General features: G+C 46.6%; 1 protein-coding gene across 1 annotated transcript in view; it reads left to right on the top strand.

The window, feature by feature from the left end:
- Window positions 1-322: 322 nt before the first annotated feature.
- The window catches only part of phactr3a (phosphatase and actin regulator 3a), a gene marked incomplete at its 5' end in the record, with an annotated part of 37,071 nt that continues 16,793 nt past the window's right edge, over window positions 323-20,600 (top strand). The window contains one exon of the mRNA XM_080016019.1: window positions 323-428. Within this exon, the coding sequence (XP_079872145.1) occupies window positions 323-428 (106 nt within the window). The remainder of the gene's footprint in view (window positions 429-20,600) is intronic.

Below are 20,600 nucleotides of genomic sequence, written 5' to 3'. Positions count from 1 at the left end.
CCCCGTGAGACACCGCACAGACGGGCGTCGTTGGGGGCGCGCCACCCCTCCCACACGCACTCGCACACGGTCCACGCTCACGTTCACACACGCGCAGACACGCCAGGAATTTGCGCTCAGCCGCGGACCTGCGCTAGACGCTGCGAGCGGCTGTTGTCGGGAGGAATCACATCCGCGGCGGCTCTCCGCTCGCCGCTGACCTTGCGTCGCCGCTGGAGGTTTTTTTGTTTTAATTTTTTTTTTTAATTTTTTTTTATTTATTATTATTATTATTATTGTTATTATTATTAATATCGCATCGCCGTGTTTTAGCTCCGTCCCCATGGCTACCTCGGATGGAATAGACGGCTGCGTTCTGCAGCGAGGCAGATCTCTGAGTGACCCGAACATACTCACCGAATCCGGCATCGAATTAGTGCACAGCGCAGGTAAGAATAACACTTTATTCGTTGCCTGGATGTTTTCTGTGTTGTTGTTGTTTTGTTGTTGTCGTTGTTGTTGTTGTTGTTGTTGTTTTTGTTGGTTTTTTTTTCTTTTAAATCATGTGAGGTTTTCGTGGGATGCAGCTTGTTTTGGAGATGCAGCGGTTTCCATTGAGGCATCCATCCGTCAATTCGTCCATCCACCCATCCATCCATCCCATTCACCGCACAGCGGGGTTTTTTGGGACACTGGGGATGGTAATAATTCAACACAATAACAAAAAGAACAAAAATAATAATAAAGATTGGCTGCAAAAATGAGGGAACGACACGGAAACTGGGAGGGAGTGTGTTCCATCCAGCATCCGCTTAAATGAATGGAAGCATGCGCGTCCAAATGTGCGCGTTGTAAAGGTGCCTGTAGCGCGTCGGGGAGTTACGGACCACGCACTGATCGCCTCGAGCAATCTTCTGTGTTTTTCCTGCAAGCCTCAAACTTTTGCACATATATTATATCATCCACTCTATTATTTGTGTCTCGGTGTCGGGAGGTGTACCCGCGCGGTCTGTCGTCAGTCTGCACAGTGGGCTGGCGGTCGTTCGCGGTTTGCTCTCCTCTATTGGTCTTTCACCGTTGCATATGCACCTCCGCGGGCAAGCGACACCATATCTCAAGGTCCACGCAGTGTCCAGTCACGGCAGTGTCAACTGGCCGTGGTGCTGAACGGAGCACAGCACCACGATCAATGCCTCTGCCTCCCACGTGACGTAAAGGTGCTCAGGCCTCCAGCGCTGTGTATCCACGCTCCCCACCGGTCAATTCACTATAGCGCGGATCGTGCAGGTGTGGAGAGTTGGTTTGCTCTAGGGCGGTCCATCATCCATATACAGTAGGATTCATGGATGCATTTCCCATTAATATGCTACATAATTAGGGACCAATCATGTCAATCACTTGAAAAAAAGATTTTGTCATAGTATTTTCTAAATAAAATGCATAATCAATGCCTTTTCTCCACTCGGGACACATTAAGCCTTTCGTATGAACCGTTTGTGCTGCTAGTGCTACTATCCTAGTTTGATGTGTTGGTAAGCTATTTCTGATCATGTTGCGTGGGTTTGAGAACCATTCACTGTTTCCGCCCACGCAAGCAGAGCAGGACCCACATGGAGGATGCTTGTGCAAAGTGCTCCGGGGGTCATCCACCTTTAAACCTGCACAGGTCCCCGTGTTTTTTTTTTCTCCAGGCTCACACTTTTCTCCCCCCTCTCATCAGCGTGGCCAAAGGACACCTCTAACTCGCTGCATGGTCTTCAGCCTCCTAGCTGGTTTAATTCACACATGCCTGGATGTGAAAATGTCTGACCGGGCTCTCGACACACGCGGTAAAGCAACATAAAGCGTCGACACTTCAGCCGCTGGGGCGCTGATTGCTGAGCCCATCTGGAAATATGAATATCAATATTTGACTAGGTTGACAGTCTTTTGCAAGGGCATCATTATCTCCAATGGGTACTGTCCTGTGTTTTGTCTATCGATGCAAATTAGAAATAGCTTTTGTAACGAGAAGCTGTGTAAATACAGTCATTGACGAGGATCATCAGTGTCTGGTGACCCAAAGTACACATTGTCTGCCCCCTTGTGTGTGGATTGTCACTGTGTTAACGTCTGGGACGCCCATCTTTGCCAAAGGATTACCAAGTCTTTTTTTTTTTTTCTTTCTGACTGTGGCCCTTGCAGCTGCAGAGGCTGACACTGTATTCATCCACTTACTCACAGCTGGAGAAAGGCGCGTATAGGAGCACGGCCAGACAGCAGCTGCACATGACCACATGGAAAACAGGAATCAATCCGCGGTTCATCCAGATCCTCTTATTCTCGGACTGTGTGCCTCCCTGCCGTAGAAGCTCCCCTCGGCTGCGATGTCTGATGATACAGCGGCGTATCACAAAATAGCCGATTGGAGGTCTGACAACATGGAGGAGCAACATAAAAACCACCCACTGGGTAATTAGTTTGTTCAGGAAAGGGTGGCTTTGGATTCTTCCCACTAATACAATGTCACTCTCGCTCGTAGTCACACTTTGTCGGCGCAGTGCCAGGCGAGGTTGTGGTGCGACGAGGACACCTTGAAGCCTGGCGGACGGAGAGAGGGCCCTGCCCTGGGGTTCCACTCTAAAGGTGTCGTTGTTATCCTATAGCAGCAACCTGGGAACATTTAGTCGGTCTTTGCAGGAAGCTTGGAGTAGCTGGGCCCCAGGAATGCCATAGGCAGGGGAATTTGAACAGGAATATGTGAAGCAAGAAGTGTCAATAACATTCAGATGCTTCATTAAGATGAAAACCTGTAATTTGCGGCCCTGAGGGGCCGATCCAGATGCATTTTTATTGCCTTTGTGGATGTAGGTGTGCCTAGGAAACACTTACGTTATTATGAATGTATTCTTTTTTAGGGGGATTTCAGTGTCTGCCCCATGGTCTTCTAGGTGCAAGTGTAGCGACGGCATCCGAGCCTTCGACTAGGTCTGTCCGGTCGAAAGGAGATCCAGCCCCGACTGCACTCCAGCCTGACCAGCGTCCGGAGTCGCTCACCCATCCCTGTGATACCTGGATAATCCTCTTAGATCTGCCATCAGCAGCGGCAGCAGGGGCATCGAGCAGAGCAGGAATCAGTGGACGTCGCTGGCTAACAAGGGGTTATCAAACCCTTCTTACGGCGGCAAATTAGCCTCGACAATGACTCTCTCTGAGTCCCGAGCGAGGGCTCTTGCGGGTGAAGCCTCCTCGAGTGGTCGGGTCTGGATTACGACAACATTCCAGCAATTTTTGATCAGGTGTGTCTTTCTCAATATGCCTCCCGTTGAACAAAGTTTTGATCATAGCGGGAATGTGGTTTAAGTTGCACAAAGCCGCACTGGTGCTTTACTGTTTAGATATGATATCTTCACGGTTAAAGGCAATCGCGGAGCGGTCCCTCCGCCATCTACCTCTGGGGCTCCATAGGTCCGCTCATCTTCAAACACTGTCCTTATACAAACAGATTTGATCTTGGCCTTGAGATTGCTTTCGGGAGTTTCAAGTTGTGCTACTGCTCTATTTCAACCGAATCTGATGGTAGTGTTTCATTCAACCATTCATTCATTCATTCATAGATAATTTTTCCATACAAGTATCGACTTAGGTCAACTTCAAAATGAGAAGGGTGAACTGCACTTTTAATTAGACGCTTGACTGATTACAAATTATATCCACACAGACATATTTTTGCGTTTTAAGTCCAAACATTCATGAATGACAGTTGTATATTTTGAACTTGAAAGGCAGGTTTGAAGAGCGGCAGCAGGTAGACAGAGAGCCGGGGAGTCTGCTCTGGAGACCTTGCAGAGGCAGATGGCACCGCGACGACAATTTTAAGTTTGTAAATTCCGTTCCGTCGAGGGTTTCTCAACAACCTTAAGCTGACAGACACTGATCCGGAGGAGGCTTTGTTGTCGGGCCACACTCGGAGGCCTCGAAGACGATCTGGAAGGTCTATTTACCGCGCTGTGGTTTAAAGTTGCGGCTCAGAGGGAACCACACTTTGTTGCACTGCAACTCGATCCAATATACATCATAAATAAATATTAAATAATAATAATAATAATAATAATAATAAATATTACTTAATATTTTCACATAATCTCACCTGATACTTGTGACTAAAATGTAAAGTAGGTTGAGATGGAACATGCAAATAAAAATGAAAAATGGACTATTGTACAATATACAGTAGACTATCAGTAATCGATGAAGTGACCGGGAGCTAGAATTTGCTCCATCAAGGGCTCGTGCAATTCTGTTACAGCTCCTCTGGGACAATTCTTTGGGACCAGAGAACATCTTTCAGTCATGAAGAGGATGGAGTTAACAGGAAGCCTGGCAGAACCAACACCCCACCTCCCACAGAACAGTGGGAACAGTGGGAAGTTCTCCCAAACTGCTACTTGTGAAATAATGCTGCCGACGCGGCTGGAAGGGATCCAGGGTCCTGCGGACACAGCAGCGAGGAGGGTCGAAGGATGAAGTGCAAAGGATGATCTCCTCATCCTCTCACCGGAACACCGGCTGCAGGACTGAAGCACATGAGGAAAGATCGAGAGGAGACAAGTTATTAACAGGTATTGTTGTCTTGTTGCACTGTTGCTGCTTTGGTCCTGAGACAAGGGTCTGAGGTTTGGGGGAAGTTCGTTGATGTGATGTGTGTGTGTGTGTGTGTGTGTGTGTGTGTGTGTGTGTGTGTGTGTGTGTGTGTGTGTGTGTGTGTGTGTGTGTGTGCGTGTGTGTGTGTGTGTGTGTGTGTGTGCGTGTGTGTGCGCCTGCGTGCGCCTCCTTACGCCTGCGTGCGCTTGCGTGCGTGTGTGTGTGTGTCATTTTGTTTTTATGAAAGAGACCCGTGGGTCCACAGCTCTTACCACCTCTAGCTCCAGCTCAGCGTATCTATCTAACTATCTGTATATCTATCTATCTGTCTATCTATTTGTCTGTCAGTCAGTCAGTCAGTCAGTCAGTCAGTCAGTCAGTCAGTCAGTCAGTCAGTCAGTCACTCTATCCATCCATACATCCATCCATCTATCTATCTATCTATCTATCTATCTATCTATCTATCTATCTATCTATCTATCTATCTATCTATCTATCTATCTATCTATCTATCTATCTATCTATCTATCTATCTATCTGTCTCTCTCTCTATCTATCTCAGTAAAACACACTCTTAGTGCCATTCACACCATTCTCCATTATCTCATCAGCTCACTAACTGTTTCACCTTTTCATGCATTCATTCATTCATTCATTCATTCATTCATTCATTCATTCATTCATTCATTCATTCATTCTTTCATTCTTTCTTTCTTTCTATCATTCAGTCATAGTCTTCTCTTTCCTGTCAGGTTCCACCGTTTTCAACCATCAAACCTTTGTTTCCTATTTCCAGAGCTCGCGTTTTGCTCGCCAACACTCGGTAGGTTTTATTGACTTCCTCTCTTTGACCATTGGCTTAGCTTACCCCTCACAACGTCCCGCCTCCCATTCTTTAGTGGCCGCGGCTCTGCCGTCCCAGCGTGCCGCTGGGGCTCCGTTGAGCTGTCCCTGACCTCACGTCAGCCACTCAGGAGGCCGATCCACGTCAAGCTGGCACTGGACGCCATCGCAGGGTAATTAATGGACCAGGCACGGATGTGAGTCATCACTTGTGTGACTGAGTGAAAAGGGAGAGGGATGTACTTCTCCTCCGCCACGGTCTCTGTGTAGATGGAGACGATGAAATGAAAACATATATAGAAGATACAGGAGGTGAATTATGGTTTCGCACAAACATTTACAAGGACAAAGGAGAGCCTGGGAGGATGAGGGGATGGTTTAGTTAGAGGTTAGATGAAGATGCAGCAACTGAACCACATACCAGGGGGCTCCAGCCCCTTTCTTACCTCAGAGACCCCCCTAAATAAAACCGTGCTTCAAATCGTCCGAGGTCTTGCAACCCCCCCTGCGATCTCTGGCGACCTCCTGTGGGGTTCGGGCACCCTAGGTTGGGAATCACCGATCTATAACAACCACAAACATTGATGCATCATTATGCATACATGCACATAATGCCTCATATCTGTGTGAATATTGAAATCTTTCCAAACAACTGCTCCCTGTATTCTTGATGTATTTATTTATTTTATTTGTTTGTGTATCTTGCTGTATTATTTCTTGTGTTTCGTATGTGGATGTCCTATTCCGTTTATATCTTTATGGATACTCAATAAAAACTCAATAAAAGCGAGAAAAAAGAAATATTATCAAGAACGGAAGGGTTTGTTTTCCTCCCCACGATGCCCAATGCAGTCCACCCCGTGTAAACCAGTGCAAACGAAGCGCTTTGTATTTTTGGCTCAGAGTTGTGATTTACTGGATTCTGGCGTTTTGGGTACAAGCCGTTCATCACTGCTCTCCGTGTGTAGGCGACCTGTTTGTAGTACTTGTAGCTCCGCTATTCTTTATTATTAATTGTCACATCAGGGGTCTACTGTTCATATAAGCTCATCCCAAAGCAAAGCCGTTCAGCTCCTGCCCGCACTCTGCACTTTCCCCACAGACACTGGGGAGACACCAGGCTGCTCCAGAGCGCTTTCCTGGCTGCCGAACACAATATCTGCTACTACCTTCATAAAACTTTTACCTATCTTTATTATTCATTGCTGTAGGTAAGCCTGACTGTTGTCTGCCCCACACGGGGGTTGTCTGTGTGTATTTTTTTTCAATACGGTCCCATTAACACAGTCATACAGATCTGTGCTGTAGACCTCGACCGAAGTTTATGTGCCCTGTCCGATCCCTTCATTCTCCATTAACTTTATGGATTAACGTTTCTGCGTACCTGTAAGATTTATAGTAAATTTTCCGTACATGAAATGTAGGATGATGGTGGTTATTGCTACTGATCACCCAAACCGGCCCGCCGGTGGAACATCTGCTTCACCTGCTGTTCTGGTATTAAATTGGCTGTGTGCCCAACGACGCCTTATATAATAGCTTTATAAGAATTTCCATGAGAAATTCTTGACTTGTAATCTGTGTCTAACATGGCCACGCCTTGTACCGCCACATTCAAGAGCAGTCGCCAGGGTATGGGGATAAGCAGCATTTGGATGCCGTCAGGCCCCGGGCCCTGCGGATGTGGGAGCAGATTAAAGCAGTTAACAGTTTTTGGGCCATGTAAGGGAGGAAGATGCGCAGAACAGAGGGTATTGGAGGCGGATGATCCGCTGTGGCAACCCCTAACGGGAGCAGCCCAAAGGAGAAGAAGAAGAAGAAGACTTCTTCTGTTGCGTATATGCAGTATATATATATATATACAGTATGTGTGTGTGAGCGCATGTAGCCACATGCATCGGCATGTCTGTGTTTTTTTTTTGCTTTGTGCATCGACGTATGCAGCGATGTGTTGGAAAACTCACAGGTCTGTGCCGTTGCAACAAGGAAATAAAAATAAATCACAGCCGAAATGTGCCGGAGCGGGTAGAAGAGGCAGTCAGGCAGTTGAACAGACAGCCCTTGGAGACCGGAGAACTGGGACCCGAGTAGCTCCAAACACCTGTCAGAGGCCTCGGACGTTGAGGCTGCAGGTAATGGAGCCATTTAACCTTTAACTGCTCTGGTTAAGCGGCGTTCAGCTAGTCGTCGCGAGGCAAACCCCCCCGGGGACGCTGAGACAGAACAGATAAAGAAACGAGAGGCCGCGTAGCAAACCGAGGAATGAGAGGGACTCGCTCCGAGAGGAGAGAGAGAGAGAGAGAGAGAGAGAAACAGGGGAGCAGGAGACGAGGAAGAGGCAGCATCTGTTGAAAGGGAGCCAAGAAGTCGTCCTTCGCTAACTGGCTCCTGTGGATGATGGATGTTCTGTGGGAGTCGTTAACAGCGAGGCGTCGGCCCTGTGAGTCCGCCTCGCGCTGCACTAACTCTACCTTCTCGCCGAAACTGTATCGGAGGAAAACAATGATGCATAAAACACACAGCGCCTCATTTTCACTGTCAGTCATATGTCTTCGGCGATTTCACAGCTGAAATGCGTTTGTTTCATCCAACGCAAGCGCCGATGAGCCGCCGAATGGAAGCAGGGATAGAGTAGAGGTGGACTGATGGAGCGGGGTGTGCGGAGGGGAGAGCAGGGGAAGGGAAAGAGTAACTGTACCCGCTTCACACTGGGGGGTTGGCACTGCAGAGGGCTGGAGCCGGCCGGCCGGACAGACGGACGGACGGACGGACGAGGTGTGAGGAGCTCCAAGAGGGGGAATAACTGTCGGCTTTATAGGCACTTTACGCCACTCCAGCTTTATTGAACATCTCTGCCCGGTGCCTCTCGGGAGACGCTAAATTAAATACACAGAGCGATCAGATGGCGGCATGGGCGGTAAGAAGGAAATGAATCGCGGCTATTCATTTCATCCCCGGCCCGAGTGGAGTGGGAGTGCATGCGGGTCCCGAAGAGAAAGAGCACCCGTTTAGGCTTTCTCTTTTCGTCGTGAGAGGCACGGTACAAGGAGAGAGCCAGGGATAGAGAGAGAGAGAGAGAGAGAGAGAGAGAGGGGAGGGGTGGGGTGGGGTGGGGTGGGGGCATCCAGTGTAGGAATGTGTGAAAGGTTGGAGAGCTTATTGTCAGCACCGCGGACAGCGCCCGGGTTACAGATGAGCGCGGCCCGGAGCTGGAAAGGCCCTGACTCAACTGGTTTCTGGATCCACCAGGGAAGAGAATCATTTTAGCATTTTTTTCCGACAACATGATGTACAACCCGCACATATATAACATCAGGGCTGGCCGATATATCATTTTAATATCGATTTGTGATATGAGATGAGTTTTTATCTGGGATTTGGGTTCTTTGTTTTCAAGGCTGTTTTATCATAAAAGCTGTTCGAGCAGATCATGATATCTATTTAGCTAATTATTGATTCCCATTTTAAATATTTATTCGTTGTAAATATCTTCTGAAAGCACCAATAATGATCCCTAAAATACGGCTGGATCATCAATATTGAGTGTCAGTATTTGTCTCAAACTCTTTCCAACTGATGGCTTAGACAACCAAACAGAAACATTCATGATTCATTCACGATCAGATTCATGATTTTTTCACATCATTTATTTTCACTTTAGAAACCATGCTGGTATATTTCAATTGATACAGTAATTCTATCTCTATATTATTTCTACTGCTATATTTACCGTCACGATGACTAGATTGTGTGAGCTTGATAGCACATTAAAGAGGGACGAATCGAATCTCTTTTGAAGATGAAAGGTTCCGTTCAGGCTTTGTGTTCCTGAATCCGTTGGGCAGAATTTTGAGTCGTTCTCTTTAAACCCTGGTGATACAATAAGCCTTAACCTGCTCGTCCTCTGTGGACAGCAGCGTTTTGGGCACCTCAACCCACTGTGGCACAGAGCAGCTTTTGGCTTTGGCCTTTGAAGCTTCACACAGAAAACGTGTTTTTCTCACTGGGTTCAGTGGTCAACAGGAATATACTCACTCCCTGTCACCCTGATACTTCAACCCGCTCTGTTTATTTTTGAACCACAGTTATTTGGAAATGAATGCACAATGCTCATTTATGCCCATAAAGCATGACACAACATATTTGTAATTGAGAATTTGTTGCCCTTTCTGCCCACCTGATGTATGGCCCCTAATCTCATGATGGGTATTTGGAAGTGTTTAATCACATACAAATCCCTTAATAAAATATTTTTCCTCTCAGTGCGGATTCGTAGCAGCGCCAACAATGAGCACCGTTTCCTAATTATTGACCTTAACTAGATGAAACAACATCAAGATTATCAATTTAGATCTTTCTAGTTTATTGATTATGACTTGACTTGATCTTTTATTAGAACTTTAAATGACATTCACAGGTTGTTATCGTGCAAATCTAACTTAATCAAAAGTCAACACAGGACTTGATTCCATGTTTTTCACTAGTCGGAACAAAATGAAACAACTGTTGAGAAGTTGACCTCTGGTGATGGCAAAATTATCTTTCATTAGAGTTAAATTAAAGTGGTAATCCATGAGATTAGTTTGTTCAAATGGATCCCATATTTGATCGTTTATATAGCTTTCACTTAAGTAAAACCAGCCAGCATAGCTTGTTGTGGTCAGTAAACTTTGGATATGGAGGATAAGGGTAAACATGGACGTCCACCTAACACAGGCAAGCTCATGGCTCAGCACATCACTCAGGACATGCATGACACGACTTTTGAATCTCTTATTACACGGTATAATGAAGTAACATGGTCATGGATTGGACATTTGTTGTGAACGTGGGCTGGACATCTGCGTCCGCCTTAAGCCAGGTTGTTGTGGACAGTTGGACAACACATTGTTGTGGACAGTTGGATAACAGGTTGTTGTGGACAGTTGGACAACAGGTTTTTGTGGACAGTTGGACAAAAGGTTGTTGTGGACAGTTGGACAACAGGTTGTTGTGGACAGTTGGACAACAGGTTGTTGTGGACAGTTGGACAACAGGTTGTTGTGGACAGTTGGACAACACATTGTTGTGGACAGTTGGACAACAGGTTGTTGTGGACAGTTGGCGCGCAGGCTTTTGTCAGAATGTTTTGTGCTCAGATGCTGAGCTGCTGGCGGCTGCTCAGCCTGGCTGGAAACCACGGCTGTGCGGCTCCAACACAAGATAATTGCAGCGGCTTCCTGCGATGTCATCAAAACAATGCATGCCAGATTGATATTTCCCCCCCGGCACGCAGTAACGCAAATGGAACTCTACGCTACGACTCACCTCAGCGGGAATTATCCTGACTGCCATTTCCCAGGGAATGTATCCATTACTATTTCAGTCACTCCGGAATTTCATTTGCAGAGCTCTTTGTGATTGTTGCGACCAAAAATGATTGCGATTTGTGAACGTTGCATAATAGTAAGCACCAAATAAAACCAGAACTGCTTGAGGCTCGGCTATGTCTTCTTGGGGAAGTGACGGCAAGTTTAAGCGCTCTGTTGATTCGGACGTTTAAAGCGGCGTGCTGTTTGATTTGAGGGAACGGTGCGATGGTGGTGCTTGGAACCCTCAGTGCTCGCTGAGCTAACAGCAGAGATTTGCTGTGTTCCTCGCTGCACCTCCCTTTGAATTTCTGCCTGGAGACCATGAGGCGCTCTCCTCCCTGTCGAGTCAGGGGGGCCCAATGGAAGGGAGCCATCAGCCATGGATGGATACACACACACACACACACACACACACACACACACACACACACACACACACACACACACACACACACACACACACGCTTAATCACCAAGTGTCTTAATGTACACAGACGCACACAGTGGAGGCTGGGACTACTGTACTTACTGTCACATATCCCTCTTTCCCTCCCTTCCACTCCTCTCTCCCCCTCTCTCTCTCTTTCTTTCCCTCTCTCTGTTGTGCACACACACAGTACGCTTTATATGAATCTTTCAGGCTCTGACCTAAATCAATGGGAATAACAGCACTGAATTACACACAGTCACACACCCACCTGATCCTGCGCAGCCGGAGTCTATAATGAGCTCCACTCGGTGGAAACACCTCCGCCCCAGTGAAGAGACGCCGGTGAGTTCCTGGCTGCGTCCAGGCGTCTGGAGCCTCCAAAACAACTTCGATTTATATTTTGTGCTGAAGCCTTCAGCTGGCGTTCGCATCCGGAGGCACTTTCAGAGTGAATCAAAGTGAGATACAAGGACAGGTGGCGGCTGGACAGTTTTGCGACCGTGGCATTGGAGCCTCGGCTCGCTGGCTTTGAGACGCTCTCTCTAATAACTAGGCCTCATGCCACCTTTTAGTCAGCAAGGTCAGAGGCTATACTTTTACCATTACTTACACCGCCGCCAGAAAAAAAAAAAGGCTCTCTCGGCTCTTACGGGGTTCCAGAGGGAGCCGGATAAGTCCATTTGAATCTGCCAATTCTTGCAACTAATGTGATTAATGATAGAAAAAGGCCCAACATACTAAGAGGCGAACGGCACCAAGGTTTCCATTACTTAATTAGAGGGAGCTTCTCGATGGAGCAGAATGAGACTTGAATTTATGGACGTTGGCGGATTTGGTCCAAAACTTAAAACGAGGAAGGCCGTGACCCCCCCCCCCCCCGCGAGGTATTTTCTTCCTCTGCTTCTTCTTTATTTTGGCCGCGGCGTAGAAGCCAAGTCTTCTCACGGCCAGGTGACTGCTGTTTGCTCTGCCGAGTGGGTGACACCAGAGGCACTTTTAGCAGGAACGCCAGAGACGGGCGCTTTATGGGGCACTACAGGAGGCTGCCGGGCGCTTTATTTTGAGGGTGAAATGTCACCGTGTCATGTGTGGGAAGTGTGTGTGTGTGTGTGTGTGTGTGTGTGTGTAAAGTTTGTGCGGGCGTATGAATTAATGTGCGAGTGTGCGAGCGATCTACTATGTGTGATGCTGATGCTGAAAAAGTTGGAAAAAGGTCATTTGATATTGTGAGAAGATGCTGAGAATGAACCAGATTCCTCCCTCTCCGTGTTCGTGCCGCAGCATGACTTAGCCGGTCTCCGCGCCAAAGCCACCCCCTCGTCCTCGTTCTCAGCACCAACATATGGTGACAACGAAGACCCTCAGGCGTTTCCCATTGGCTGACAGCATCTCTCCGTCTCTCTCTCTCTCTCTCTCTTCTCTCTCTCTCTCTCTCTCTTCTCTCTCTCTCTCTCTCTCTCTCTACGCCACCATCAGTCAACACATCGGAGCCTCACTTCACACCGAGTCAGTAATCACTTTAATGAGCCAGTAGCTCGACCTTTGGAGGCCTCTGCGCCGCTCCAAAGCGACGTGTCTCCCCGGAAAGAATGGAAGAGTGTTATTTACCGAAAAACTCAAAAACCCGAGAAAGCTCTGCGTCACCTCCGTCGGGTCTTAGGTGGGGTGTTGGCGGTCCGGCGCTTCATGAGGATCCACGTGCACGGAATTTGTCTCAAACACCCCTGATAACCACTTAAAACAAGGGCTAGTGTGCAGGAGGAGCCAGAGGAAAAAACACCTGCAGCACAACAGGCTGAAAAAGGCCATTACAGCTTGTGGATGTTTTCCATGTAAGTGAAGCACTTATCGATATAATGACGGGCTGCGCCTCATCATGGGGAGTATTATTTATTGTGTCATTTATGTTATATCGCTCTTTTTTTTATTTTTTATTTTTTTGCTGATGCCAATTAAAAACAGGCTCATCTCCCTGAGCCTGTGCTGGTTCTGCGGAGGTGAGGTTTCCTATGTATTATAATCCCTTGAAATTGTATATTCAAGATGGCTAGATTTTCTAAGATTTACATGATAACTACTTTTAATTTAAATACTTTCCAAAAACTTCTTTAAGAGGCTGTTTCCATAACTCTGTTGGTACAGCGGCGTTTTGGAAAAAGTGTAGTGTGTAGATACCAAAGTGAATGACGAGGCTCAGAGATTCTTTTGGACGGTAAAAAAGTTTGTGAGAATATTCACGAATGACGAGCGAGGAACCCGTCAAGTTGTTTGTGTGCTGTTGAGTGTGCGCCGCTTTTCACACGCTTGGAAGTCATCCCGCGAAGGCGGTTTATTTTTGTCTTTTTCGCTCAGAGCGGCGATCCGTGAGATCCTCTGCGCTGAGTGGGTTACGGTGGGACAAGTCACAGACCGTTCAAGGATGCAGTGTTTTCTTTTCTTGGTCACTGAAGGTGGTTAATTGTTGTTCTTTTTTTTTTGTGAATGTTCATCGACAGTTTACCGAACAAGATTCAGTCACAGTGGCTGCCTTTCGCTTCTTGCGTGTGGCGGACCCCACCACCAATAATTAGAAGATCATATCCATGCAGAAGAGCACGTGCATAACGTGACCACATTGAATGGCTGTTTGTTGAAAAGTACCAACTCGTTAAAGTATTAAATATGGGATTTTTTTGGAACAAAATAATCGTACGGATTACCACTTTAAACCGTAGAGCAGACGCCCCCTCTGTCACCCTAATTCATTCATGAGGCTTCTTCCTCCTTTTCATGCTGCTCTCTCTCGTAGGCTCCATTCATTCTTTCCCTTCCTCACGCTCTTCTTGTCTTCTTTTCCATCTTTCCCAAGCTCTACTCTCCTCCTCCTCCTCCTCCTCCTCCTCCTCCCCCTGCCGGCGAGACTGGCAGGGCCTGCGGGCGCCGCGCCGCAGACAGATGGCAGCGGCGCGGTAGAGCCAGTGTGGGGGTAAAGCGAGGAGGTGAGCTGGCAGGGCGGCAGGTAAAGAGGCGGCTCATTCAAGGGCACGCGGTCGCCGTACGGGGCGGATGTGGCCCTCGACGTGGAACCCCGTCAGGAAGAGTCGGGGAGCTGCGCTTTTTGAGTTGTTTTTTTCTCCTTAGGGTTTTTTCAGTCTCCCCCCCCCCCCGAGGCACGCAGAGAGGATCAGAGTGGTTGGTGGGGACAGAACTGCGGCGATAAAATTTGAATTACAGTGCATATCATTCGAGTGGTAATGGGAGATTTTTAGGCGGCAGGGCTACGACAATGGCCTTTCAACTGGAGGTTGTGAGTTTAAGGACCCCGTGTTGGCAAAACGCCAACGCGTCCCGGAGCAAAATTGATTCTCCGCCTATTCCCTGTGACGGAGGACAAACTAACTGACAATGAACTTTGTTTAGGTTTAATTAGCTCTTTAAAATGTGAGCGGGATCCAACAGAGGTGTTGTTCTATGAACCGAGACGCCGCAGAGGGATACAATTCAGGAATGCGTGTTCATTTCCATGCATGTGCTTTGTATGTTTGTCGAAAATACGTGCGTAATCTATTTGAACATAAAAGGCTGAGCTCTAATGGCGAGCATAGGGAACATTAAGACATACTTGAAACACCCGCCATAACTTTGCAATTAAAGTCAGGAAGTGTAGAAAGTGAGAGATCTGTCTTTAAATGAGCTGTTGTAAGAGATTGTGTTTGGAGCTGAAGGCACATTTTCTCAAAACCAGCTGGATAATTTGACCCAGTCAAGCTCAGTTCAAACAGTTCAGTTCAACAAAGGCCTGCATTTTTTAAATCTAGTATTATTGCTTGTTGTCGTGACATATTGCCAATGCTTTGTATAAAAGCGCTTCCATTTCAGTGTGGCCCCCACGTCACTATTCTGCATCAATCTCCTGGGATGGAATAAACTGCAATGGTCATGAGGGACTGTGTATGAAAGGCATATTTTGGCACTCCCTGCCTAGATTATATTTTCTCTCTAGTCTAAAACCTAAGTGAAGAAAACCTGAAAATACGTCTGATTTGCACACTTTTGGGCGGTTTTGCAGACGGGGTTTAATGGAAATCAGGACTAAGCGCAATTCTACTTATATTCATCCAGAATTTAAGAATTAAAATTTTCTTAAAATGTGCTTCATTGTAGACTAGGAGGTCCTAGATTCAGGTGATGAAGGACTGGTCAGCTCCTTCTTGTCTGGTCTTGGTGCTGGTCTCAGTCCAGATCAACCTGGTCCACCTGGAGACCACAACCTTTAAGCCAAAAATGTATTTTAAACCTTCATTTAGACCTAGGTTACCTCTAATCCTCCTTCTGGAAATCAGATTTTTTTTTTTTAACCGAGACTAGGGCAAGTCTGACACTATTGTAAACCGTGACTGAGAAAGGGCATTTCATTTAGTCTGGATCAAAAGTGTGATTTAGCCTTAATTTAGGCCTAATCTGGGTCTTACTCTTCCAAGTTTTCTCGTTTATTCAACGCATCATTGGAGGGAAATGAGATGTTCTTCTCCATACAAATTCCATTTCACTTAACTCTGTTTACACAGTTCATTTCCCCGCCTTTATTCAACCGTGCATTTAATGTGCTGATGTTGCTGTCAGGTTCACAAAATAAAAATAACTACCCCCCCCCTCCAAAAAAACCCCCCAAAAAACCCAGTATATAATCTTTAATCTTGCATTAGCTTCTAAGCGCGCCAACTAGCTTTGACTTACAGTTCAGTTGGGTGGGCGCGACACGCATTAGGGCGAACAGACTCCCGGTCCACTCCATCCACAAGACACATGGATTTCAGAAATCCTATTTGGATTAGCATATTAATTAGAATATCGCAGCGCCGCCACATGGCGCGTGTAACCCCGTTCATGCTTATCTGACACACAGTGGATGTTGGAGGGGGGGGAGAAAAAAACAAAAAAAAAACACCCTCCGTGAGCTTTCCACCCGAATCCCGTCCTCGACGCACGCCGCGTCCCCCGCCCATGGAAAAAAAACTGAGTTTCTCGATATACATTAGAAATGGCTGCCGTGCGATTGGCCGAGCCGCCGTTCTCCGGCGAGCTCTTCCGTGTAGCAACAACCCCTCCTTCCAGGAATCCCCCTTCTCTCCACCTCTCTCCCTCCTCCTCCTCCTCCCCCTCTTTTCGGCGTGCAGACGGGCCTCGTCCTCCATACCGCTTCGTTTACTCCAATCACTCCCTTCCCACAATGCACCGCCGCCAATGGCTTTAGCCGCCGCTCAGACAGCAAAGGGGGCTCCGTTCCCCCTCTCCCCCGCCCTCTCTCCCTCTCTCTCTCTCTCTCTCTCTCTCTCCCTCTTCCCCCTCCCCCCTTTCACTCCTCCTCCTCTAGCTACAGCCTCCCTCGCTCCTCCCGCTGGCCTCACTGCTGCGACAGCATCTGGATGTGGTCGCCATGGCAACAGAAGTAGGCCTGACCCCCCCCCCCGACCCCCCTCTCCTCCCCTCCCCTCTCCTCCGTCAGCCCCCACCCTCTTCCCCCTATTTCCAGCGCGCTCTCTCTCTCTCTGTCTTCTCCTCCGCCTCCTCCCACCCTCTCACACACAGACATATTTCCCACCATCCACCCCCCCCCCCTCTGTCTCTCCTCCACTTCTCTTAAGCCTTTTTTTTTCACCCCCCCTTCCCTTCCGTCCCCTCCATCTCTCCGTTATCTCTCCGCTGACTTTTCTCCGGGGCTGACCTGGATTCTGCACACGGCGCCACGCTGTGTCTGTGTGTCAATTGTGACGGTGACACGGGATGACGGTCAGCTGACCCGCTTCCAGGGTCAAATGCCAAAGCAAAGCTGGCCTCACCCATCCCCTGTATTTCTCTCCCTCTCTCTCTCTCTCTCTCTCACACTCTCCCTCTCGCCCTCTCTCGCTCCCCCTCCCTCCCTCACTCTCTAATCATAGCCCCAATCCTCCTACTACTGGCTGACCACGCGGTTTAAATGTAGAGGAGATTGTGAAAAGCTGTGCTATAACAATATAGGTTATTATTAATATTATTATTATTTTATTTTTAAATATTGCTTTTCTATTTCAATCAATATTATTATATTTCAAATGTTTACACATTTTATCAATATTATTTATTATTATCATTTTTATCTGTAGGTTTTTAAAATATTTATAATTTTTATGAATGGTATTATTATTATTATTATTATTATTGTCTTGTAATGCTTTGGCAATGAAGGAATTTTTGTCATGCCAATAAAGGAGATTTGAGACAGAGAGAGAGAGAGAGAGAGAGAGAGAGAGATGTTGGCAATGTAGTTAATATTCATGTAGAAATATTTTTGCTACCAAAAAGAACGTAAGTCACCCTGATTATTATGATGATGATGATGATGATGGTTTTTTTTTATTATTATCATTATTATTATCATTATTATTATTATTATTATTATTATTATTATTAATAATAATAATAATAATAATAATAATAATAATAATAATAACAATAATAATAATAATAATAATCTCTGTCTCTAATAATAGTCTCTCTCTGTCTCTCTCTCAAATCTCCTTTATTGGCATGACAGAAATTCCTTCATTGCCAAAGCATTACAAGACAATAATAATACATATATTACAAAAATACTATCACATAGAACCTATGATGAAGTAAGGACAGCAAAACTATAATGAAATTAATAAATAGATAAATAAATAACCAAATAAATAACAACAAAAAGAATTATAATAACAACAACAACAGTAATGATGACAACCACAATTAACTGAATGAATAAAACCTCTCTCTCTCTCTCTCTCTCTCTCGCGCTCTCTCTCTCTCTGATCGTAGCCCCAATCCTCCTACGAGGCCTACTGGCTGACCACACGGTCTGAATGTAGAGGAGATTTGGGAGAAGCAGGAGAGAGGCTGGGGCTCTATCCATCCTCTCTCCTCCCCTCTCTCTCCCTCCCTCTCTCTCTCTCTCTCTCTCTCTCTCTCTCTCTTCCCACTCCCCCTCTGCCTCCTCAGCTGAATATCACAATAAAGATAGTCGCCCGGAGGAGACTGACATTGACGTATGCAGCTCCTTAAAAATAAGTTTCCTCTGCTTTTGGCTGTTTTTCTCCGACTGGATGTGGGTGTAAACACAGTGCTGATGTGTACGTGTACATGTGAGTATGCGTGGCGGCGTGGGCCCACATGCTGTGCGCTCTGCGTCATCGTCCGCACTCATGGAGGCCGCGGTTCCACTTTTAGCGCGCGCAGTGCTTGCTGTCGGAGACATTTCATCAGTTCATCTAGTGGAAATGCCACGTGCTGCTGATGCACAGAAGCATGTGACGCCGCCTTTGTTTTCACTGCCTGCACGCTGAGGAGCACACTTGCACAGAACCCAACACACACACACACACACACACAAAAATGTGCCATGTGCACATGACAATTACCATCCATAGTATTGTTGTATTATTAAGGGAAATAACATAAACAAACTGACCCAACAAGTAGCAGGTTTGTTCTGTACCATATCCTGAAAGTCTCGAAATGTCTCCAAATATTGTGTTTGTTTACAAATATTAGGCTTTAAAAGTGATTAAATAGTCTTAAACTAAGACTGATTTAAGACTAAGAATTTCTGAGGTCATAGTTTCAACCTGTCTGATTTTATTCATCCACATAATTCAGTCAAAATTAGTCAAGTCACTTACCTTGCTATCTGACCTAAAGGGAATAACTAAACTACTATATAGCGATAATAATAATAATAATAATAATAATAATAATAATAATAATAATAATAGGTGCAGTCAGCAGTACACGGGTCCAGTTTAGTCGTGTTGGGTAGGTACAGTATTACAGTTTCCCAGGTTCTCTGAAACGCAGCACGATTTTCCGAGTTTACATTGAACGCTGCATCTGCTCCCGATGGTTCTCTCCTGGTTGCTCGTCTTGCGGAGCAACCACTATAGGGTCTACACAGCGCAACCCTCCCGTCTTTAAGACAACCGTCTATGTTTGCCTGTAAACCAGGACTTCTAATTGTGTTGTCCGTGGAAACCGGGCTGCACTCTCAGTGACGGACAGGCGAGCGCTTGGTGCCGTGTCGGGCAACGATGACGTCACGACATAATGACACGGTGACGGCTTTCTGTGATTATTTATACTTTTCTGTTTTTTTTTTGTTAAGATTGTTTTCAAGCATTACCGGTGCTTCACTGACTCATGTGTTTGTCCAACCACCACGGACTTATGTCTGGACCATTCACCGTGCACTTTACGTCACTGATGTCCCTGAAGAACCGTGTTTTAACAATTACGATCGCTCCTGTATCACAGGACCCAAAGAAAGAAAGGGACGGTTCCATCCAAGGTTCTTAGAACTTCTTGTGGTGTGAAAACACCTTCTGTGACCGAATATAGTTTTTGGGGGTATTGTGAAACGCAGTACAAGTCACAGTTTTCAGAGTTTCCATTGAACACAGCATCGGCTCGGGTTGTCCGTCTACTCTCAACCTTTCCCTTTTCCCAAAAATATACGTTTTTTTTAGGCTACCAGTAATATCTTATGTGAGCCACGGTTTGAGTATCACTGGTCTACGTGTAGCAAAGTCTATGCAGTCCACAGGGCGCAGGTCGCTGGATGCCCGCTTCACAAACGAATCAAGTCGCGCCCACGTTCTTCTACTTCCGGGAAAATTGCAACAGTTCTGCTCCAAATGCACATTGATATTAATCAAACTTGAACGACAAGATGTCCGAGACGTCCGGGCTCCCACGAGGCCTCAGCCCTGTCTGTGCGTGCTGCGGTTGCCTGTGTCAGATGCTTGGCTCTCATTCGGCTGACTTGGGGCAGCTGTGGCGTCGCGGGGGAAGGCAGCCATGCTGCCGTCTGCAGCCGCGGCTCAACCACAAATAATAATGTGATTCATAACCTGCCCTGTTTCTACCCAATACTTACCTCTAACCTGCACCAAAACCTTTATACGTACGGATACTTTGCATTATTTAATCAGGGATCAGTTGCCCGAAAATTCATCTTGAAAGGTCTTAAATGTAACACTCTGATACCTGTAGACACCCTGTACCATTATAGAGCTACTATTCATGTCTGCGATGGAGCAATTTCCTCCCCTTCTCTGCTATTATGATTTGGGCAAACTTGAGAACATACACCAAAGGAACAAGAACAAGAAGCAATTTAAATGAAGAAGCTGGAGCCTGGTTCACCTGTTTCGGGGAAATGCCGTTTTTTCATCATCCTTTATCTCTCTCCCCGTATCTCTGTGTTATCTCCTCGTCACGTAACTCTCCACTTGTCTCGCTGTTTTCGCTTTGATTCCTCATACCCCCGGCGTGGAGGAGAGGGACGAACGTGGCGCGAGACGACAGTCCCCGGGGAGTCCGCC

This window comes from Zeus faber, assembly GCF_960531495.2.
Source record: "Zeus faber genome assembly, chromosome: 15".
NCBI lineage: Eukaryota > Metazoa > Chordata > Actinopteri > Zeiformes > Zeidae > Zeus > Zeus faber.
The sequence above is the reverse complement of the archived record's forward strand: the minus strand, read 5'-3'. Positions and strand labels throughout refer to the sequence as shown.